This window comes from Staurois parvus, unplaced genomic scaffold (genome assembly GCF_062004578.1).
Source record: "Staurois parvus isolate SC_StPar_1 unplaced genomic scaffold, SC_StPar_1.0 ptg000584l, whole genome shotgun sequence".
NCBI lineage: Eukaryota > Metazoa > Chordata > Amphibia > Anura > Ranidae > Staurois > Staurois parvus.
The window spans coordinates 492,099-516,127 of record NW_028318380.1 but is presented as its reverse complement, the minus strand read 5'-3'; the positions used below and the strand labels follow the sequence as shown (position 1 = coordinate 516,127).

The 24,029-nt window shown below is 49.5% G+C and overlaps 1 protein-coding gene across 3 annotated transcripts in view; it reads right to left on the bottom strand.

Moving 5' to 3' along the window:
* Nucleotides 1-24,029, bottom strand: part of LOC149450071 (cadherin-15-like) — an 81,477-nt gene that overhangs the window by 25,765 nt on the left and 31,683 nt on the right. For all 3 annotated transcript variants that reach the window (XM_089692392.1, XM_089692394.1, XM_089692393.1), the window contains exons 2-7: nt 12,261-12,422; nt 9,937-10,092; nt 8,837-8,981; nt 3,075-3,235; nt 1,459-1,587; nt 326-511 (exon numbers count right to left, since the gene is read on the bottom strand). In XM_089692392.1, the coding sequence (XP_089548518.1) occupies nt 326-511; nt 1,459-1,587; nt 3,075-3,235; nt 8,837-8,981; nt 9,937-10,092; nt 12,261-12,422 (939 nt within the window). The remainder of the gene's footprint in view (nt 1-325; nt 512-1,458; nt 1,588-3,074; nt 3,236-8,836; nt 8,982-9,936; nt 10,093-12,260; nt 12,423-24,029) is intronic.

Sequence of the window (24,029 nt, the reverse complement as noted above, 5' to 3'; positions counted from 1 at the left end):
TCGCAACAAAAGTAGCGCATGTACTATTTAGAAATGGGCGTGGCGCCGGCCAAGTCCACCGATAGGACCGCTGTTATTGCAGACAATAGGGTGCGACTTGGCATGTGATTTGCAAGTCGCATGGCATGCAAATCGCATGCCAAGTCGCACCCAGTGTGACCGGGGATTTACGCTTTGGCAATAAAACCTGGAAGCTGATTGGCTTCTAGGCAGAGCTGCTCCAGATTTCGCACCCTCCAGTTTTAGTACATAACCCCCCCCCCATAGTGACAACGGAAACTGACCCCCATTTACGGCCCAGTGTCAGTTTGGAAACTGCCATTACCTTGACCACAGACAGGATCCCCTCGTTGGTCTGGGGGTCTGTAAGAATCGAGAAGGCACCCTGGGGGTCCCCGGCAGTGATTGAGTACTGCACCAGCCAGTTGGGGGAGCCGCGGAGGTCTCGGTCTGTTACGCTCACTCTGCCGATATCCACACCGCTGGTCTGTTCCGGAACCTCCAGGAGAAACTGCAAGAACAAAGGAGATCCAAAGGAATGGAGAGACAAGAAAACTGCCAATATACAGAGACTTCCCTGCTGTACATATGTCTCGGCCATGACCGTCTATACTGACCAGGAAGAAGTATACAGACTGGGAAGTCTTGATTTGCACCCCCTGCTCCAGTCAGTGCCTTACAAACTACTGAAGCCACTGGATCAGCATGACAGCCAAGCACGTAGCATTTTCTAAAGCAGAGATCATGAATGGCAACCTCCAGGAAAGGCAGGCCTGCTGCACTTTAAAGTGTTAATAAACCCCGGACCTAGCATTCACTTTATCCGCTCTCCCCGGACCCCGCATTCACCGTATCCGCTCTCCCAGGACCCCGCATTCACCGTATCCGCTCTCCCCGGACTCCACATTCACCGTATCCGCTCTCCCCGGCCATTCACTATATCCGCTCTCCCCGGACCCCGCGTTCACCGTATCCTCTCTCCTCGAACACCGCGTTCACCGTATCCGCTCTCCCCGGACCCCGCGTTCACCGTATCCGCTCTCCCCGGACCCCGCGTTCACCGTATCCGCTCTCCCCGGACCCCGCATTCCCTATATCCGCTCTCCCCGGACCCCGCATTCCCTATATCCGCTCTCCCCGGACCCCGCATTCACTATATCCGCTCTCCCCGGACCCCGCATTCACTATATCCGCTCTCCCCGGACCCCGCATTCACTATATCCGCTCTCCCCGGACCCCGCATTCACTATATCCGCTCTCCCCGGACCCCGCATTCCCTATATCCGCTCTCCCCGGACCCCGCATTCACTATATCCGCTCTCCCCGGACCCCGCATTCACTATATCCGCTCTCCCCGGACCCCGCATTCACTGTATCCGCTCTCCCCGGACCCCGCATTCACTATATCCGCTCTCCCCGGACCCATATGTGATGAGCCCGAGGAGCCGCCCACCTTACCTCACTATGCGTGAACTCCGGAGCGTTGTCGTTGAGGTCTCCTATAGAAATGACGACTCTGGCGGTGTTGGCGAGCCCTTCCCCCATCATATCGGCCACTTGGACAGTAAGGTTGTATGACCCCACCGACTGGAGAGACAAAGAGAGGAATTCACTTCTATAGCGCCAACATATTCCATAGAGAGTACGGAGCAATGTGCATCAAGCCAACATATTCCATAGAGAGTAGGGAGCAAAGTGCATCAACCCAACATATTCCATAGAGAGTACGGAGCAATGTGCATCAACCCAACATATTCCATAGAGAGTACGGAGCAAAGTGCATCAACCCAACATATTCCATAAAGAGTACGGAGCAATGTGCATCAACCCAACGTATTCCATAGAGAGTACGAAGCAAAGTGCATCAACCCAACATATTCCATAGAGAGTACGGAGCAATGTGCATCAACCCAACATATTCCATAAAGAGTACGGAGCAATGTGCATCAACCCAACATATTCCATAAAGAGTACGGAGCAATGTGCATCAACCCAACATATTCCATAAAGAGTACGGAGCAATGTGCATCAACCCAACATATTCCATAGAGAGTACGGGGCAATGTGCATCAACCCACCATATTCCATAAAGAGTACGGAGCAAAGTGCATCAACCCAACATATTCCATAGAGAGTACGGAGCAATGTGCATCAACCCAACGTATTCCATAGAGAGTACGGATCAATGTGCATCAACCCAACATATTCCATAGAGAGTACGGAGCAATGTGCATCAACCCAACATATTCCATAGAGAGTACGGAGCAAAGTGCATCAACCCAACATATTCCATAAAGAGTACAGAGCAATGTGCATCAACCCAACATATTCCATAGAGAGTACGGAGCAATGTGCATCAACCCAACATATTCCATAGAGAGTACGGAGCAAAGTGCATCAACCCAACATATTCCATAGAGAGTACGGAGCAATGTGCATCAACCCAACGTATTCCATAGAGAGTACGGAGCAAAGTGCATCAACCCAACATATTCCATAGAGAGTACGGAGCAAAGTGCATCAACCCAACATATTCCATAGAGAGTACGGAGCAATGTGCATCAACCCACCCTATTCCATAAAGAGTACGGATCAATGTGCATCAACCCAACATATTCCATAGAGAGTACGGATCAATGTGCATCAACCCAACATATTCCATAGAGAGTACGGAGCAAAGTGCATCAACCCAACATATTCCATAAAGAGTACGGAGCAATGTGCATCAACCCAACGCATTCCATAGAGAGTACGGAGCAAAGTGCATCAACCCAACATATTCCATAGAGAGTACGGAGCAAAGTGCATCAACCTGATGTTCCTACAGCTAGAAACGCTCTAAAGCGACATAATCGCTTCCCCGACCTGGATGGGCCTAAAGGAGGATCCCGCTTTTTGTTTCTCCGCTTTTTTGTGTCACCAATACAAAGGAAATAAACACGATAATGCCAAAACATTTGTAATTGCAGCAGTTTTCTGAGCGAAGTGGTGTGTTATCCAACAGAAATGGGGGGCGAAGATTTTTGGCCACGACTGTAATATATATATATTTTTTTTTTTTTTTTTTTTTTTACCTCTCGGTCCAGTCCCACTTGAACGGTCCTGATCTCGCCGGTATCCTGGTGGATGCTGAACATTTCGGGACTCTCCTGCTGAATGATGGAGTACTTGAGGTGCGCGTTGTCTGTCTGTGGGTCATCGGCGTCAGTGGCTATTACCTTCATCACCAGGGTGCCTGAAGAACACGGAGAGCAAAATGGTCAGGGGTGGTTATCTGTGACAGGAGGAGACTGTCACGGTGAAATTGGTCATCAAAAGGAAACGGGGTTTGCACCTTTGCTGAGTGCAGGACTAGGGAGCAGAGGTTCTAAATGGAGAAAACTGATTTTGCAGCTTTCTCCAGGTTTCGGAAGTCATGGATGGGGCTCTCTAGTTTGGAGATTCCATAGTGCCTTGTGTGGGACAGAATCTCCAACCCAATGTCCGGGCTTTGTGGAGGAACAGCAGGGTGTGTGGCCCAGGTGCACCCAGCCCTTATAATGGAGGTTTAGGAATACCTCACAGCTCCACCCAAGAGAGACAGAAGGCCTCCTATGGGAGTCAGAGAGGCTGCAGGGTGTAGCCGGAGTATGAATGTCTGTAAGAGAGTTAATGTCCAGAGGAGCTGCGTGTGTCCGAGGTAATGGCCAGAGGAGCTGCGTGTGTCCGAGGTAATGGCCAGAGGAGCTGCGTGTGTCCGAGGTAATGGCCAGAGGAGCTGCGTGTGTCCGAGGTAATGGCCAGAGGAGCTGCGTGTGTCCGAGGTAATGGCCAGAGGAGCTGCGTGTGTCCGAGGTAATGGCCAGAGGAGCTGCGTGTGTCCGAGGTAATGGCCAGAGGAGCTGTGTGTGTGTCCGAGGTAATGGCCAGAGGAGCTGTGTGTGTGTCCGAGGTAATGGCCAGAGGAGCTGTGTGTGTGTCCGAGGTAATGGCCAGAGGAGCTGTGTGTGTGTCCCAGGTAATGGCCAGAGGAGCTGCGTGTGTGTCGGAGGTAATGGCCAGAGGAGCTGCGTGTGTCGGAGGTAATGGCCAGAGGAGCTGTGTGTGTGTCCGAGTTAGTGGCCAGAGGAGCTGCGTGTGTCCCAGGTAATGGCCAGAGGAGCTGTGTGTGTCCCAGGTAATGGCCAGAGGAGCTGTGTGTGTCCCAGGTAATGGCCAGAGGAGCTGCGTGTGTCGGAGGTAATGGCCAGAGGAGCTGCGTGTGTCGGAGGTAATGGCCAGAGGAGCTGCGTGTGTCCCAGGTAATGGCCAGAGGAGCTGCGTGTGTCGGAGGTAATGGCCAGAGGAGCTGCGTGTGTCCCAGGTAATGGCCAGAGGAGCTGCGTGTGTCCCAGGTAATGGCCAGAGGAGCTGCGTGTGTCCCAGGTAATGGCCAGAGGAGCTGCGTGTGTCCCAGGTAATGGCCAGAGGAGCTGTGTGTGTGTCCGAGGTAATGGCCAGAGGAGCTGTGTGTGTGTCCGAGGTAATGGCCAGAGGAGCTGTGTGTGTGTCCGAGGTAATGGCCAGAGGAGCTGCGTGTGTCTGAGGTAATGGCCAGAGGAGCTGCGTGTGTCCGAGGTAATGGCCAGAGGAGCTGCGTGTGTCCGAGGCAATGGCCAGAGGAGCTGTGTGTCCCCCAGGTAATGGCCAGAGGAGCTGTGTGTCCCCCAGGTAATGGCCAGAGGAGCTGCGTGTGTCGGAGGCAATGGCCAGAGGAGCTGCGTGTGTCGGAGGCAATGGCCAGAGGAGCTGCGTGTGTCGGAGGTAATGGCCAGAGGAGCTGCGTGTGTCGGAGGCAATGGCCAGAGGAGCTGCGTGTGTCCCAGGTAATGGCCAGAGGAGCTGCGTGTGTCGGAGGTAATGGTCAGAGGAGCTGCGTGTGTCGGAGGTAATGGCCAGAGGAGCTGTGTGTGTCCCAGATAATGGCCAGAGGAGCTGCGTGTCCCCGAGGTAATGGCCAGAGGAGCTGCGTGTCCCCGAGGTAATGGCCAGAGGAGCTGCGTGTCCCCGAGGTAATGGCCAGAGGAGCTGCGTGTCCCCGAGGTAATGGCCAGAGGAGCTGCGAGTCCCCGAGGTAATGGCCAGAGGAGCTGCGAGTCCCCAAGGTAATGGCCAGAGGAGCTGCGAGTCCCCGAGGTAATGGCCAGAGGAGCTGCGTGTGTCGGAGGTAATGGCCAGAGGAGCTGCGTGTGTCCCAGGTAATGGCCAGAGGAGCTGCGTGTGTCCCAGGTAATGGCCAGAGGAGCTGCGTGTGTCCCTGAGGTAATGGCCAGAGGAGCTGCGCGTGTCCCTGAGGTAATGGCCAGAGGAGCTGCGCGCGTCCCTGAGGTAATGGCCAGAGGAGCTGCGCGTGTCCCTGAGGTAATGGCCAGAGGAGCTGCGCGTGTCCCTGAGGTAATGGCCAGAGGAGCTGCGTGTCCCCGAGGTAATGGCCAGAGGAGCTGCGCGTGTCCCCGAGGTAATGGCCAGAGGAGCTGCGCGTGTCCCAGGTAATGGCCAGAGGAGCTGCGTGCATCTGAGAAGCTCTAAGTTGTGTGCCTGGAAGATCTGGTGGTCAGGAGGACCAGTATCTATAGCAGCAGTTCTGCTGGAGAGTAGCCAGGTGGGTTAGTATTTTCATTTGGATTGTATATATGTTACCGGAGAGGAACCCCTGCATGGGAAACCTTATGTTGGACGTTTGTTTTTGCCTTTCCTTTTAATAAAAGTGGACCAAGCCCTGAAATCTAGTTCCTGACTAGCGTGAACTCTCTTGAAAACGCATCTACCACGGAGCTGAACACCCCCCACGTCACATCCTAAAGGAACACTCCGGCACAAAGTGAAATATATTTTGATTGGAGCGCATTGAGAAGGATCCATTCCACAAAGACGGCTTACCAGGGTTCCAGCATGATTCTAATTGGTCTATATTACATATACACTGAAGTGGGTGAATGTGACCGCTAGATGGAGACATTCACCAGAGAATCTTTTGGTCAGTAGCCATGGTCTCATCCTATGGCACGCTGGCTTTCCATGGTCCTGGCATTGTGAATCCTTGTCACTGACTGGTCAGAGAGTGATAGTTACATTCATACTGAGCAGCGATAACGCCACTTTTAAGAGCGTTTAATTATTTTACTGCTTCTAAACACCCCTCCGTGTTGGCCTATGCGTCCTTCTACACATATCCAGGGCTACTAACAGGGCCGCCCCCCCCAACACAAATCAAATATTTTTGCTAAAATGCCTGCGATGCTTCACAACCTTGGCAGAAATGATACCCTCATCGAACAAGACCCATTCAAGTGAATGGCACCGTTCTGCAAGCACCCCGCCACCGCGAGCAACACATGTGGTCGCAGCGCATTACTGCGGGGTAAAGCGGTTCAAAAGCCTTAAGGGTTTCCATCTTAATGCATTCTATGCATTAAGGTGAAAAACCTTCAGGGCTGCTGCTCCCCCCCCCAGCCCCCCTATTTCTTACCTGAGCCCGATCCAGCGAGAGTAGTGGTTCCAGCCCCCCTATTTCTTACATGAGCCCGATCCAGCGAGAGTAGTGGTTCCAGCCCCCCTATATCTTACATGAGCCCGATCCAATCCAGCGAGAGTAGTGGTTCCAGCCCCCCTATATCTTACATGAGCCCGATCCAATCCAGTGAGAGTAGTGGTTCCAGCCCCCCTATTTCTTACATGAGCCCGATCCAGCGAGAGTAGTGGTTCCAGCCCCCCTATTTCTTACATGAGCCCGATCCAATCCAGTAAGAGTAGTGGTTCCAGCCCCCCTATTTCTTACCTGAGCCCGATCCAATCCATCGAGAGTAGTGGTTCCAGCCCCCCTATTTCTTACATGAGCCCGATCCAATCCAGTGAGAGTAGTGGTTCCAGCCCCCCTAATTCTTACCTGAGCCCGATCCAGTGAGAGTAGTGGTTCCAGCCCCCCTATTTCTTACATGAGCCCGATCCGATCCAGTGAGAGTAGTGGTTTCAGCCCCCCTATTTCTTACATGAGCCCGATCCGATCCAGCGAGAGTAGTGGTTCCAGCCCCCCTATTTCTTACCTGAGCCCGATCCGATCCAGTGAGAGTAGTGGTTCCAGCCCCCCTATTTCTTACATGAGCCCGATCCAGCGAGAGTAGTGGTTCCAGCCCCCCTATTTCTTACATGAGCCCGATCCAATCCAGTAAGAGTAGTGGTTCCAGCCCCCCTATTTCTTACCTGAGCCCGATCCAATCCATCGAGAGTAGTGGTTCCAGCCCCCCTATTTCTTACATGAGCCCGATCCAATCCAGTGAGAGTAGTGGTTCCAGCCCCCCTAATTCTTACCTGAGCCCGATCCAGTGAGAGTAGTGGTTCCAGCCCCCCTATTTCTTACATGAGCCCGATCCGATCCAGTGAGAGTAGTGGTTTCAGCCCCCCTATTTCTTACATGAGCCCGATCCGATCCAGCGAGAGTAGTGGTTCCAGCCCCCCTATTTCTTACCTGAGCCCGATCCGATCCAGTGAGAGTAGTGGTTCCAGCCCCCCTATTTCTTACGTGAGTCCGATCCAGTGAGAGTAGTGGTTCCAGCCCCCCTATTTCTTACCTGAGCCCGATCCGATCCAGCGAGAGTAGTGGTTCCAGCCCCCCTATTCCTTACATGAGCCCGATCCGATCCAGTGAGAGTAGTGGTTCCAGCCCCCCTATTTCTTACCTGAGCCCGATCCGATCCAGTGAGAGTAGTGGTTCCAGCCCCCCTATTTCTTACGTGAGCCCGATCCGATCCAGTGAGAGTAGTGGTTCCAGCCCACCTGTTTCTTACATGAGCCCGATCCGATCCAGTGAGAGTAGTGGTTCCAGCCCCCCTATTCCTTACATGAGCCCGATCCGATCCAGTGAGAGTAGTGGTTCCAGCCCACCTATTTCTTACCTGAGCCCGATCCGATCCAGTGAGAGTAGTGGTTCCAGCCCCCCTATTTCTTACATGAGCCCGATCCGGCGAGAGTAGTGGTTCCAGCCCCCCTATTTCTTACCTGAGCCCGATCCGATCCAGCGAGAGTAGTGGTTCCAGCCCCCCTATTTCTTACCTGAGCCCGATCCGATCCAGTGAGAGTAGTGGTTCCAGCCCCCCTATTTCTTACGTGAGCCCGATCCGATCCAGCGAGAGTAGTGGTTCCAGCCCACCTATTTCTTACCTGAGCCCGATCCGATCCAGTGAGAGTAGTGGTTCCAGCCCCCCTATTCCTTACATGAGCCCGATCCGATCCAACGATGTGCACGAGAGCAGTGATTCCAGCTACTGTCTCCCTCCTCATTGGGCAGACTGATAGCAGCGGGAGATACCATTGGCTCCCACTGCTGTCAATCAAATCCTGTGACTCAGGATCAGGGGGCACCCCATTTGCTTTGTGTCAATGGAAGCGGACGGTGCGGCTCAGGAGCGAGCCCGCACAGGTGCCCCCATGGAAAGCGGCTTTACATGGGAGTACCCACCAAAGAGGAGGGGCCTGGAGTGCCGGCAGGGACGGACATGGAAGTACAACAAAAAAGCGAAGGTTTAATATCACTTTAAAGCAGGCAGTGAAGCGGCAATATGTCTGCTCACAACCTGTCAAATGCTCTCTGAAGAGCGATCCAAATACTGTCTGCCCTTCAGAGAGAAAAATACAATTGCACCCCTATGAGTTCCTAATTTTTTTTAAATAATTTGTTTTTTTATCCAAACTGGTCATGTGACTAAGTCCGCCGCCAGGGCTGGGAGGGAAGGGGTTAAAGAGACAAAACTTGCAGGTAAATGCGCACGCATTGCATTTTTTAAATAATTCTGTCCAGCCATGCGCTCTAATCCTAACTTACCAGGAATTGCATTCTCCAGGATGAATCCTTTGAATATCACCTGAGAAAAGACCGGACGGTTGTCGTTTTGGTCCAGGACAACAATCTCTAAATCTGTAGGGTCTTCGAGGGGAGCGCCATCGCTGTCCAACGCAAACGCACGAAGCTGGGGAGGAAAGACAGGAAGATTTACAAATCGGGGGTAATAATGTCTGTATGGTCTGAATGGATTATCTTTGCAGGAGACCTCTGGATTCCGGAGACTGGCCAATGAGCAATGAGAGGACGAATGACAACTGGCCTTTCAGCTGCAACGGAATAGAATAGAATAGAGTAGAATCAGCCACCTAGAAACCAATCTGTCATCAGCTTCCACTGCTGTACTAGAAAACTGACAACTGAAAAGTCAGTCTGGCTGCTAAGGATAACTGCTTTCCTTCAGCCTTTGTACTGTACAAGCAATAACTGACACACTGCAATAACTGACACATTGTAAGAACTGACACACTGCAAGAACTGACACACTGCAATAACTGACACACTGCAATAACTGACACACTGCAAGAACTGACGCACTGCAATAACCGACATACTGCAATGACTGACACACTGCAAGAACTGACACATTGTAATAACTGACGTACTGCAATAACTGACATACTGCAATGACTGACACACTGCAAGAACTGACACATTGTAATAACTGACGTACTGCAATAACTGACACACTGCAAGAACTGACACATTGTAATAACTGACGCACTGCAATAACCGACATACTGCAATGACTGACACACTGCAAGAACTGACACATTGTAAGAACTGACACACTGCAAGAACTGACACACTGCAAGAACTGACACACTGCAAGAACTGACACATTGTAAGAACTGACACACTGCAAAGACTGACACACTGCAAGAACTGACACACTGTAAGAACTGACACACTGCAAAGACTGACACACTGCAATAACCAACATACTGCAAGAACTGACGCACTGCAAGAACTGACGCACTGCAAGAGCTGACGCACTGCAAGAGCTGACGCACTGCAAGAGCTGACGCACTGCAAGAACTGACGCACTGCAAGAACTGACACACTGGAAATATATTTCGTACCTTGAAGCGCTCTATCTTCTCACGGTCCAGCACTGCATTCAGATACACAATTCCAGTCGTTTTATTGATATTAAAGATTCCTTTGGGCTCCTCATCCACTCCCGGCCCCTTGATGCTGTAGATGACACTTCCTAAATATTGCTTGTCTGACTTTATCTGAAAAAAGAAGGAAGAAGACAATCATATTGTATCATTTATACCTAAAGAAGAAATTGTTATTCCCAGCCTGTGATTGGACAACAGAGGAGCAGCAACAGACTGAGGAGTTTTCATTTCTGTTCAGCCAGCCTTGTGACTGGTAGATAATCAATGACACCAATGATCTTTAGAACTGTCTGTAACTGGGGCACCCTCCCACTGACCCCCAACCTAACCACTGAAAGGGGCATTCTTCCCACTGACCTCCAACCCAACCAATGAAAGGAGCATTCTTCCCACTGACCCCCAACCCAACCATTGAAAGGGGCATTCTTCCCACTGAGCCCCAACCTAACCAATGAAAGGAGCATTCTTCCCACTGACCCCAACCCATCCATTGAAAGGGGCATTCTTCCCACTGACCCCCAACCCAACCATTGAAAGGGGCATTCTTCCCACTGACCCCCAACCTCAACGATGAGAGGGGCATTCTTCCCACTGACCCCCAACCCAACCATTGAAAGGGGCATTCTTCCCACTGACCCCCAACCTCAACGATGAGAGGGGCATTCTTCCCACTGACCCCCAACCCAACCATTGAAAGGGGCATTCTTCCCACTGACCCCCAACCTAACCAATGAAAGGGGCATTCTTCCCACTGACCCCCAACCTAACCAATGAAAGGGGCATTCTTCCCACTGACCCCCAACCCAACCATTGAAAGGGGCATTCTTCCCACTGACCCCCAACCCAACCATTGAAAGGGGCATTCTTCCCACTGACCCCCAACCGCAACAGTGAGAGGGGCATTCTTCCCACTGACCCCCAACCTAACCAATGAAAGGAGCATTCTTCCCACTGACCCCCAACCTCAACGATGAGAGGGGCATTCTTCCCACTGAACCCCAACCTAACCAATGAGAGGGGCATTCTTCCCACTGACCCCCAACCTAACCAATGAGAGGGGCATTCTTCCCACTGACCCCCAACCTAACCAATGAAAGGAGCATTCTTCCCACTGACCCCCAACCTCAACGATGAGAGGGGCATTCTTCCCACTGACCCCCAACCTAACCAATGTAAGGAGCATTCTTCCCACTGACTCCCAACCTCACCGATGAGAGGGGCATTCTTCCCACTGACCCCCAACCTAACCAATGAGAGGGGCATTCTTCCCACTGAACCCCAACCTAACCAATGAGAGGGGCATTCTTCCCACTGAACCCCAACCTAACCAATGAAAGGGACATTCTTCCCACTGACCCCCAACCTAACCAATGAAAGGGACATTCTTCCCACTGACCTCCAATCTAACAAGTGAGAGGGGCATTCTTCCCACTGACCCCCAAATTAACCAATGAAAGGGACATTCTTCCCACTGACCCCTAACCTAACCAATGTAAGGGGCATTCTTTCTACTGACCTCCAATCTAACCAATGACAGGGGCATTCTTCCCACTGACCCCCAAACTAACAAATGAGAGGAACATTCTTCCTACTGATCCCCAACCTAACCAATGAAAGGGGCATTCTTCCCACTGACCCCAACTTAACCGATAAGAGGGGCATTCTTCCCACTGACCCCCAAACTAACCAATGAAAGGGACATTCTTCCCACTGACCCCTAACCTAACCAATGTAAGGGGCATTCTTTCTACTGACCTCCAATCTAACCAATGACAGGGGCATTCTTCCCACTGACCCCCAAACTAACAAATGAGAGGAGCATTCTTCCCACTGACCCCCAACTTAACCGATGAAAGGGGCATTCTTTCTACTGATCCTCAATATAGGGGACATTCTTCCCACTGACTACCAATATAATCAACGTAAGGGATATTCTTCCCATTAACTCCCAATGTAACCAATGTAAAAGGGCATTCTTCCCACTGACTCCCAATGTAACCAATGTAAAGGGCATTCTTCCCACTGACTCCCAATGTAACCAATGTAAAGGGCATTCTTCCCACTGACTCCCAATGTAACCAATGTAAAGGGCATTCTTCCCACTGACTCCCAATGTAATAAAGGAAGGGGCATTTTCCCACTGACTACCAATGCAGTCAATGTAAGGCCATTCTTCCACTGACTGTAGGTAAGAAGGTTGAGAAAGTCTAGTCTTTAGTGTAGCACCAGACCCCAGTTAATACGGTTCCTCCCGAACAGCTCACCTATACACTTCGTACCTGTACCACCTGTGATGGGATATTCTTCGCATTCTCTGACACCGAGATAGTAGGGATCACCCAGGCTCTCTTAAACCTCTGCATCCCAGCCATGTGATGTCTCCATGGATAAAGCAGGGGCACATCTTGTGTGAGGTCTTCCTGTGACGTTGTACTGATCACCTACGAGAGGAAACAAATGTAGAAGAGGGGGTTCAGTCCCATACATCGAGCTTTCATCTAGTCTGCTTTGTGTAAATGGCACTTGGGATCTGACCGGTTGCTGTGCACGATGTGTTTGATTTGGACCCCTGCATTGCCTATAGCACACAGTCAGATGATCTATTACTAGAACACAAGGAACATGGGATTGTGGGACACCTATGAAATGTCAGGAGTGCTTTGTTCATTAAACTTGCTGAGGAACAATCATATATAATTACCCAAGGCATGGATATCCTGAGCAGCGAGGACCTGTCTACTTCCTATAGAAGCTTAGTGTCCCAGGGAATAGCTGGGGTAATCTTCAGCTTTTATAAAAATATTACTTGTTATTCTGCCATTAAGGTCTTTGTTCAGGCACTTCCTGTTATAGGGTGACAACGCTCTGTAGCTGTTTCCCAGTTGTTTATTGTCACCCTATCACACAGCATTCAATCAAGCGTGGTCCCGTGATAGGTGGCCACCTGGGCAATAAGTCCATCCGTGACATTTCCTGGCTACTAAATATTCCACGCTCAACTGTTAGTGGGATTATAACAAAGTGGAAGCAACTGGGAACAACAGCCACTCAGCCACCAAGTGGTAGGCCACGTCACATGACAGGGCGGGGTCAGCGCATGCTGAAGCGCACAGTGCGCAGAAGTCACCAACTGTCTGCAGAGTCAATAGCTAAAGACCTCCAAACTTGGTGTGGCCTTCAGATGAGCCCAACAACAGTGTGTAGAGAGCTTCATGGAATGGGTTTCCATGGCCGAGCAGCTGCATCCAAGCCTTCCATCACCAAGTGCAATGCAAAGCGTCAGATGCCGTGGTGTAAAGCACGCTGCCACTGGACTCTAGAGCAGTGGAGACGTGTTCTCTGGAGTGACCAATCATGCTTCTCTGTCTGGCAATCCGATGGACGTGTCTGGGTTTGGCGGTTGCCAGGAGAACGGTACTTGCCTGACTGCATTGTGCCAAGTGTGAAGTTTGGTGGAGGGGGGATTATGGTGTGTGATTGTCTTTCAGGGGTTGGGCTTGGCCTCCTAGTTCCAGTGAGGAGAACTCTTAAGGCGACATGTTGGACAATTTCATGCTCCCAACTTTGTGGGAGGAGTTTGGGGATGGCCCCTTCCTGTTCCAACATGACTGCCCACCAGTGCACAAAGCAAGGTCCATAAAGACATGGAGGAGCCAGTTTGGGGTGGAGGAACTTGACTGTCCTGCACAGAGTCCTGACCTCAACCCCATAGAACACCTTTGGGATGAATTAGAGCGGAGACTGCGAGCCAGGCCTCCTCCCCCGACATCAGTGCCTGACCTGACAAATGTGCTTCTGGAAGAATGGTCCAACCTTCCCATAGACACCCTCCTAAACCTTGTGGACGGCCTTCCCAGAAGAGTTGAAGCTGTTATAGCTGCAAAGGGCGGGGCCAACTCAATATTGAACCCTACGGACTAAGACTGGGGGGCCATTAAAGGTCATGTGTGTGCAAAGGGCGGGGCCAACTCAATATTGAACCCTACGGACTAAGACTGGGGGCCATTAAAGTTCATGTGTATGGAAAGGGCGGGGCCAACTCAATATTTAACCCTACGGACTAAGACTGGGGGCTATTAAAGTTCATGTACATGGAAAGGGCGGGGCCAACTCAATATTTAACCCTACGGACTAAGACTGGGGGCTATTAAAGTTCATGTACATGGAAAGGCCGGCTGCCCAATACTTTGGGCAATATAGTGTATATTGCAGATACAGAGTCCCATAACCAGCGACTGCCCTGCGTATAGCCAGTTGGTAAATTTGCTTTTTATGACTGGCGCTGTCACGTAGTATCTGATGAGACATGGTGAACTCAGGTTAGCTGGGTGTCCTAATGGCAGCAGAATATAGGACACGGGACACCATATGCTCAGGGAACAGTTGCTGGAGCCACCAGGTGTCACAACACTGGTACCCGGGGGGGACCACATGAACCCCTTAGACTGAGTGTAGCCAGGTGCTCCCAGACTCCCTCCATACCATGTGCAGAGCTGGAGCCGAATCTGATCTTACAGCGACAACTGGAACAGGTGCAAGGGGAAGAATTCGTCTTACTAGATCTTCTGGTGGCACACTGACCCTTAGGCTGACCATACATTGCCTTCGTTGAGTCAACATTTCAATTTCATTTGAAAACTTTAAAATTTCATGCAGATCTGCTATTTGAATGGAATCCCAGACGATTATTACAATTACAATATGGATGATTTTTTTGTAAATTTTTTTCCGGACGAAACCACATTCAGTTAGATCTCCAAAAGGCAGACAAAGTTGGACTTTAAAGGTACATCATGAGGCTAACAGGACTGGTATAAAAACAAATGATTTATTATTTCTTGTTAAAACAATGTTTTGGATCTATAAGCACAATACAAAAATACACACACAAAAAAAATAAAAAAAGATAAATACATAACTTCACCGAAAATCAGGACACGGATACCTGCAAGCCTCGATAATCACATAACTATAGGCTTTTCAGCAACGTCTATAACAGGGGTCTGCAAACTGCAGCCCGAGGGCTGGATGTGGCCCTTTGCTACCCTTTATCAGGCCCTTGACACACTAGTCTTCCCACTGAGACCAACAATGGGGTAGTACTTCTTCCCATGAAACCAGTAATGGTGTACTATTCTTCCCACTAATACCAATGGTGGGGTACTACTCCTCCTCCTACTGACCATCAACCCTGAGGCCATGTTTATTCTCACAGGACCTCCTACTTTCTAGCTCCCTGGTCTCCTCCTCCCACGCCCGTCTGCAGGACTTCTCCAGGACTTCCCCCATCCTCTGGAACTCATTACCCCAATCCATCAGACTGTCACCTACCCTCCTCACCTTTAGGTGCACCCTGAAAACCCACCTCTTCAGGGAAGCCTACCCCACCCTCACCTAACAGCTGATCTCCTCCACTCTTCCTACCACTCCATCCCCCACAGCCACTTCCTCCTGTACCACTATCCCCTCCCTCCTAGATTGTAAGCTCCAAAGAGCAGGGCCCTCGAACCCCTCGTGTATTGTTCTGTTACTGTATTGTCTCATGTACTGTCCCCCACTATAATGTACAGCGCTGAGCAAACCTTTTGGCGCTATATAAATACTGTATAATAATAATTCTCACTGAAGCTGGGGCCGGGATATTTTCTATCCTCACTGGCCTCAATCTGGCCCTCCTAAAGTCTGAAGGACAGTATACTGGCCCTTTATTTGAAAAGTTTGGAGACCGCTGGTCTATAACAATGTGTGGCAAGGCGTCCTTCCTGCGCTCGCCATCAGCGAATTTCAAAGCAACACCGCTTCTTCAAGATGGAATGGGACAGAATTCAGTTAGAATTTTGTTTGTTCAGGAAAAATTTTCCATCCTGCTCCTTAAATTTTTTTAATCACTATGTTTGAAAGTATACGATGATTTGACCCCCACTAACCATTAAAAGATCAATAGAATTTTCCAAAAACTAAAATTTTTATACAAAATTCTACTGTTGTATGGCCAGCTTGGTTTCTTCGTGCCCCGTCCATGCCACAATGCTGGTGCGATGTGTGGTGCAGCTCAGTGCAGAAAAATGCAGTGTGAAAATGTAGGTTTTGGCTGGATGCTGGTCTATACGGTCTCTTTGAGGTTTTTTTTTAATCCCTCAGAGACTTCTCTGTACAATCAAAGGTAGGAAAAAAACCCAAGTGCCGAACACCAGCAAGACCTGAATGTACCATGAATGAAGGTAGCTTCAGCCTCTCTGTCCAGGCCACCCCTTCCAATGTGTTTTGCCCCATGGGATGAAACTTGTCAGTGGGTGTGGGTTGGATGGAGCCGGGCTGAAGCCACCTTTATTCATAGTAGATTTGGGTCTTGTTCGCGTGTAGCAATTGGGTCTTTTTCCTTCCTTTGGTTGTATGTATCGAGCCGTGAGAGGCTCTTTCCACACCAACAACCCCTCTTTTGTTTGAGTCACTGCAGCTGGAGATGAGAAGCTTGAGCAGCACCTGAAGTTTTCCGAGTTTATGGTCACAGAGATCTCTATGTAGTTTAATTTTTTGTCACTTGGCACAAGAAGATCATAATATAAATGTTCATTGTTTGTTGGGGAACCCATTAGAGGAGACTTCAGGCATAGACATGGTATAGAGAAGAAGCAGGACTCAGGTCTGGCCCCCATGGGCTAGGTGAGGGCTTTCTACCAGACATATAGCCTGCCAAGTACTTGCCATTCCCAAGCTGGGGAATGCTTTGGGATCCCGGTTCCTTTAGTTGGCCCTAGGAGTAAGAACAGGATGAAGGTCTGCCCATTACAGAAATGGTGACAGCTGCCTTCAAAGTTTTCACGTAGGTGAGTGTACTGTCATTACAGCAAGTAAAGTATTGAAGAGCAGGTGGGTCTCATTTCTTTTGATAGCTTTTTCAAAAACTGGTTCCTGGCTCAGCCACTGTACGTGGGGCGATACGTCCAGGGGCGGACTGACCATTTGGAAACTCAGGCACTGACCGAGGGCCCAGGGTCAGTAGGGGGCCCCATGAGATGCCCTTGGTACCTTTTTCATAGGCTTTTTTGAGTTTGGCCAAGGACACAGGGGCCCCATGATACCCTATTGCCCGGGGGCCCCATGAGTTGTCAGTCCACCCCTGGATACGTCGCATCAAGTCTTCATGCATTTTACAGTGGAAACTGTCAACTTTACTGCTCCCTCAGTGAGCAGAGCCCATGCTTATTAGAATTTAGTCCGGAGGCCTGTTGGCGGTACCTTAGGGATGCAACGATTGTGTAACATTTTCTTGGCCATGCCTACAAACATTCTGCAGCTTGGGCATTACCCATAGCTGCAAGTATACACACCCAGAGCTGTAGCTTGAAGTTTGTGAGACCAATGCAAAAGTTGACCTGGGGTCCCCCTCCCTGCCATCCACTACATCCACCATGCACCAAGAAAGCAGTGGGCTTGTAAGTAAAAGAGGAATCTTAGAGGGCCAAGCTTGGACCCTGCGTCTTCCCTTCTGACTTTTGATTCACATACAAGTCCACTGCTTTCACGCGGCAGCTCAGAGTGTGACCTGCCTGCTCCCACCTTGTGTGCACATGCACAGTTGGGCGAGGTTGAGCAGGGTGTTGAGGGGCTGTACGGGGCTGGGCGGACGGGGTTGAGCAAAAAGTGCACTGCTGGGGGGAAAAGGACTTGCCCCATCACCCTGTGTAGGTGCAACTGGAAACTCGGAGTGTCCAGGCAGGCCCCTCTCCGACTGTCCCCGATGCTCTGAGTTTACTGAATTACCTACGCAGGGTGATGTGGCAGGTGCTACAGTGTAAAACCTAATGTGACAGGGAGGTCACATGGGCCCCATGGAGCACCATTGCCTCAAGCTCCACCCATGTACACGTCCCTTGTATATGTGTGGCTATGGAGTGGTGAATGCCCCAGCTGCAGATGACTGGTTTGTACAGGTGACAGCTTGCTGGTAGGCTCACCCACATGGGTTTGGATCCTAGTCTGAACATGCCCAAGCTTATCACTAACTGGGAGGTGTAAGGAGTGGGGGGAAATCTTGACTTTTACAGAGGAAGTCATGATTTGCATATATCTTCTTCAGTCCTATCGTCAGATTTACTGGTGGTTTCATATATCTTCAGATCTACTGAGGGTTTCACCATATATCCATATATCTTCAGATCTACTGATGGCTTCTTCATATATCTTCAGAGCTACTGAGGGTTCCATCAAATATCTTCAGATCTAATGAAGATTTCACCATATAGCTTCAGATCTACTGATGGTTTCATCATATATCTTCAGAGTTACTGAGGGTTCCATCATACATCTTCAGATCTACTAAGTGTTCTATCGTATATCTTCAGATCTACTGAGGGTTCTATCATTTATCTTCAGATCTAATGAAGGTTTCACCATATATCTTCACATCTACCGATGGTTTCACCATATATCTTCAGATCTACTGATGGCTTCTTCATATATCTTCAGAGCTACTGAGGGTTCCATCATATATCTTCAGAGCTACTGATGGTTCCATCATACATCTTCAGATCTAATGAAGGTTTTACCATATATCTTCAGATCTACTGAGGGTTTCAATATATGACATCAGATCTACTGATGGTTTCATCATATATCTTCAGATCTACTGAGGGTTCCATCATATATCTTCAGATCTACTGAGGATTCCATCATATATCTTCAGATCTACTGAGGGTTCCATCCTATATCTCCAGATTTACTGAGGGTTTCACTATAAGTCTTCAGATCTACTGATGGTTTCATTGCATATCTTCAGATCTACTGATGGTTTCATTGCATATCTTCAGAACTACTGATGGTTTCATTGCATATCTTCAGATCTACTGAGGGTTCCATCATGTGGTTTTATAGACATGAACTTTTGCTTATCGATTTTTAACTCCATTGCCCAGGATTACTCTAAAGTCATTTTACTTCTCCATCACACAATGGTGGAGGGCTCCCCTGGAGAAAACCCCAAAACTGCTCTAATAATGATAGCTTGCTCCTGGCTCTGGCATTGTAAGGCGCAGCAGCTGTTGTTGAGTTACGAGTCCCAGACGGGACTACAAGGCACATTATGGGCTTCCCAAGTGCTGCATAAAGTTTTATAGTCAGACTGGAGACCTCCCTTAATGCAGCCCAGGTGGACGTAGAAACCGAAGAAGTGAACTGAACAGAAGAAGCGCCGAAGTCCGAGATGTCCAGAGATCTGATATATCAGAAACAACCTCAACAGCTGAAACCGTACATTACAAATCCAATATGCCCACACACTCGGCTTTACATAAACGACACAATGGTGGGGGTCACCCTGATCAACGTTGTCCTTATAGGTGAAATGAAAACCAATCAGATTGTATCAATTAGGTTCCCCTTCCAGTTTCCCATGAACAGAAACAGAAAAATTTGATTGGTTGGTTTGGGTAATGCAGACATCCAATGACAGAATTCCTGGCTGCCCTTCATACATTGCTGATAATGTTAACCCAAATACTGTCCTCATGACTCCGTCACGGGGCAGCAAATGAGCACCAAGGAACCGCGCGAGGCCCCCCTACAGAAAATGCCAGTTGCCTGGCTATCTGAACAGTGAAACCTTCTGAGTAACAGACTTGAAGCAATGACCCAGAAAGCTCTGAAGCCATTGGACACCCATGACTATGGGATGACTAGCACTAGATAAGAGCATTGGGAGTCTGTCTGTAGGGAGTATATAGGGAGTGTCTGTAGGGAGTATATAGGGAGTGTCTGTAGGGAGTATATAGGGAGTGTCTGTAGGGAGTATATAGGGAGTGTCTGTGGGGAGTATATAGGGAGTGTCTGTAGGGAGTATATAGGGAGTGTCTGTGGGGAGTATATAGGGAGTGTCTGTAGGGAGTATATAGGGAGTGTCTGTGGGGAGTATATAGGGAGTGTCTGTAGGGAGTATACAGGGAGTGTCTGTGGGGAGTATATAGGGATTGTCTGTAGGAAGTATATAGGGAGTGTCTGTGGGGAGTATATAGGGAGTGTCTGTGAGGAGAATATAGGGAGTGTCTGTAGGGAGTATATAGGGAGTGTCTGTGGGGAGTATATAGGGAGTGTCTGTGGGGAGTATATAGGGAGTGTCTGTGGGGAGTATATAGGGAGAGTCTGTGGGGAGTATATAGGGAGTGTCTGTGGGGAGTATATAGGGAGTGTCTGTGGGGAGTATATAGGGAGTGTCTGTGGGGAGTATATAGGGAGTATATAGGGAGTGTCTGTGGGGAGTATATAGGGAGTGTCTGTAGGGAGTATATAGGGAGTGTCTGTGGGGAGTATATAGGGAGTGTCTGTGGGGAGTATATAGGGAGTGTCTGTAGGGAGTATATAGGGAGTGTCTGTGGGGAGTATATAGGGAGTGTCTGTGGGGAGTATATAGGGAGTGTCTGTAGGGAGTATATAGGGAGTGTCTGTGGGGAGTATATAGGATGGGTCTGTGGGGAGTATATAGGGAGTGTCTGTAGGGAGTATATAGGGAGTGTCTGTGGGGAGTATATAGGGAGTGTCTGTGGGGAGTATATAGGGAGTGTCTGCAGGGAGAATATAGAGAGTGTCTGTAGGGAGTATATAGGAAGTGTCTGTAGGAAGTATATAGGGAGTGTCTGTAGGGAGTATATAGGGAGTGTCTGTGGGGAGTATATAGGGAGTGTCTGTAGGGAGTATATAGGGAGTGTCTGTAGGTAGTATATAGGGAGTGTCTGTAGGGAGTATATAGGGAGTGTCTGTAGGGAGTATATAGGGAGTGTCTGTAGGTAGTATATAGGGAGTGTCTGCAGGGAGAATATAGGGAGTGTCTGTAGGGAGTATTTTTTTTTACTTTTTGCTATTAAACACGTCCAGTAAAAAAATGTTAAAAATCAAATTTCTTCAGAAATTTCGGCCAAAATCTATTCTGCTCCGATTTTATGCTAAAAAAATATTCACAATCTGTGTAAATTAATTGGTTTACATGAAAGTTTCAGCGTCTACAAATGGCGGTATAGAGACTGGGATTTTTTTTTTTTTACTAGTAATGGCGACGATCAGTGACTTATAGCGGGAATTCTGACACTGGGGGACTGATTTGGTGCCACTGACATCCCCAGTGACACCAATACAGTGATCAGTCCTAATAAGCAGCACTGACACTGGACTAATGGCACTGGGCAGGAAGGGGTTAACGTGAGGGGCAATCAAGGGGTTAATATGTATCTAACTTTGGTGTGGGTGCAAATGTGCTGCTTGTACTCACCTGTGGTGGGTCTTCCTTCTCTCCTTGGGACGAAGAGGTTCCAGGGAGAGAAGATCCAGCTAGATCCTGTGCGCATGCGCGCTCCAAAACCCGGGAAAACACTGCGACGTACGGATATGTCGCTGATCCTGCAGCTGCCGCCTGTCCACAGTGCGATCAAAGGGTTACCTGTGTGCTGTGTGTCGGGAGACATGCTGTGCAGAACAATACAAAGCAGCATGTCCTTGCTGACAGGAGTGAGACCCGTTTCGTTTACCTCTCCCCTGTCATCTTTCCCTGATGATCGCCAAGTGCCAGATGGGGGTCCCCGTGATTGACATCCCTAGCCCCAATAGCGGGGGATTAGCGCCAATATATACGCGATTTTGCTCAGCCCAGCCGCCCTGTAGCAGTACATCTACTATAGGATGGAGGGAAAGAGGTTAAAATCTCAGCAATGTCCATCGATCACCCAGAGGGGGAGGGGTTTATTTTACAACAAAAGTGGAGTTACTCTTTAAGTATCATGGAACTCTGAAATGAAGGATGGTAAAAACATACTGAATGCAACCCGCCGCGTCCTGTCCCTGTAGCTGGGTGTCACCCATACATTCTGCTGTCAGCCAAGGAAGCCAAATGGTCAGAGAGGTCAGGAATGCAGGAAGGTCCATCTGTTGTATCTGATCCCCCAACCTGTCATCAGGCAGTAATTCCCACCACCAAACCCTCCTGATGGAAATCACAGAGTGGAAGTGAACATCGACCTCCCAACATTTCCTCCAAAGTCGTCCTTAACGGAGCTTCACATTCTTGGCTGTCGCATTTCACCAGATTTGCTGCATTTTATTTCATATACAGAATAATAAATGTCCCTTCCAGTCATCTGCCCATCAGGGAATACGGACAGCCAGGGGCGGACTGACAACTCATGGGGCCCCCAGGCAATTGGGGATCATGGGGCCCCTGTGTCCTTGCCTACACTCAAAACACACCCAAAAAAGCCTATAAAAGGTACCAGGAGCATTTTATGGGGCCTCCTAATGACCCCGGGCCCTCAGGCTGTGCCCAAGAGCTCGAATGGTCAGTCCGCCCCTGCGGACAGCATTGCCACTTAAAGGATCACTCCATCCACAACTGATATTGTAATTATAGGTGGGGTCTGGAGGGTTGAGTCAGCCACTGAAGTCCAGGATGTTGGTCAACTGTCTTGATATGGGGGGGGCCTAAAGCCGGGCCCCCGACATCACCAAAGGACCAAACATAAAATTCTTTATCAGAGACAGGATTTAAGAGATGGTCAGAGACTGCAGACATGATACAGGAGACAGTCAGAGACTGCAGACATAGTACAGGACATGGTCAGAGACCGCAGACGTGATACAAGAGATGGTCAGAGACTGCAGACATGATACAAGAGATGGTCAGAGACTGCAGACATGGTACAAGAGATGGTCAGAGACTGCAGACATGATACAGGAGATGGTCAGAGACTGCAGACATGATACAAGAGATGGTCAGAGACTGCAGACACGATACAGGAGACAGTCAGAGACTACAGACATAGTACAGGAGATGGTCAGAGACCGCAGACATAGTACAGGAGATGGTCAGAGACTGCAGACATGATACAAGAGATGGTCAGAGACTGCAGACATGATACAGGAGATGGTCAGAGACTGCAGACATGGTACAAGAGATGGTCAGAGACTGCAGACATGATACAAGAGATGGTCAGAGACTGCAGACATGATACAAGAGATGGTCAGAGACTGCAGACACGATACAGGAGACAGTCAGAGACTACAGACATAGTACAGGACATGGTCAGAGACCGCAGACGTGATACAAGAGATGGTCAGAGACTGCAGACATGATACAAGAGATGGTCAGAGACTGCAGACATGATACAGGAGATGGTCAGAGACTGCAGACATGGTACAAGAGATGGTCAGAGACTGCAGACATGATACAGGAGATGGTCAGAGACTGCAGACATGGTACAAGAGATGGTCAGAGACTGCAGACATGATACAAGAGATGGTCAGAGACTGCAGACATGATACAAGAGATGGTCAGAGACCGCAGACATGATACAGGAGATGGTCAGAGACTGCAGAAATGATACAGGAGATGGTCAGAGACTGCAGACATGATACAAGAGATGGTCAGAGACTACAGACATGATACAGGAGATTGTCAGAGACTGCAGACATGATACAGGAGATGGTCAGAGACTGCAGGCATAGTACAGGAGATGGTCAGAGACCGCAGACATGATACAGGAGATGGTCAGAGACTGCAGGCATAGTACAGGAGATGCGTGTTGTATGATGATGACATTGCAGACGTGTTCATATTTCTGCACATGTACTGTGAGTGAAATTCTCCTGACAAACATCGACCAAACAGCAGGAAAACAGGAACTAAAGTGGATTTATGGCCTCGCAGGGTTAACCCTTGATGGCGTGGCGGGCAGGTGTGAATGCTTTAATGCCCCCCCCACCTTCCCCCGCTAAATGCGGTAACTGATTATCCAGCTGTCCAGAAAGGGAGGGGAACAAGTGTGGGGATTAAGTTGACTTTACCAGTCCCCAGTGACCCAGCAAGTACCAGCTGCTGCCCCTGCGCCCCCCTGCGTGGTTGGGGTACGATCGAATTACAGGCGTCCCGGGAACCCACCTCATTCCTAAACAAGACAAAGGCGGAGGTATGTACTGTAGGACCCGACACGTATTTATACCGGCTGATAACCCGCCATGTCAGAGCCGGTGAAATAAAATGGAGTAAAGTCCCTGCGCGCACCGCGTGCAGC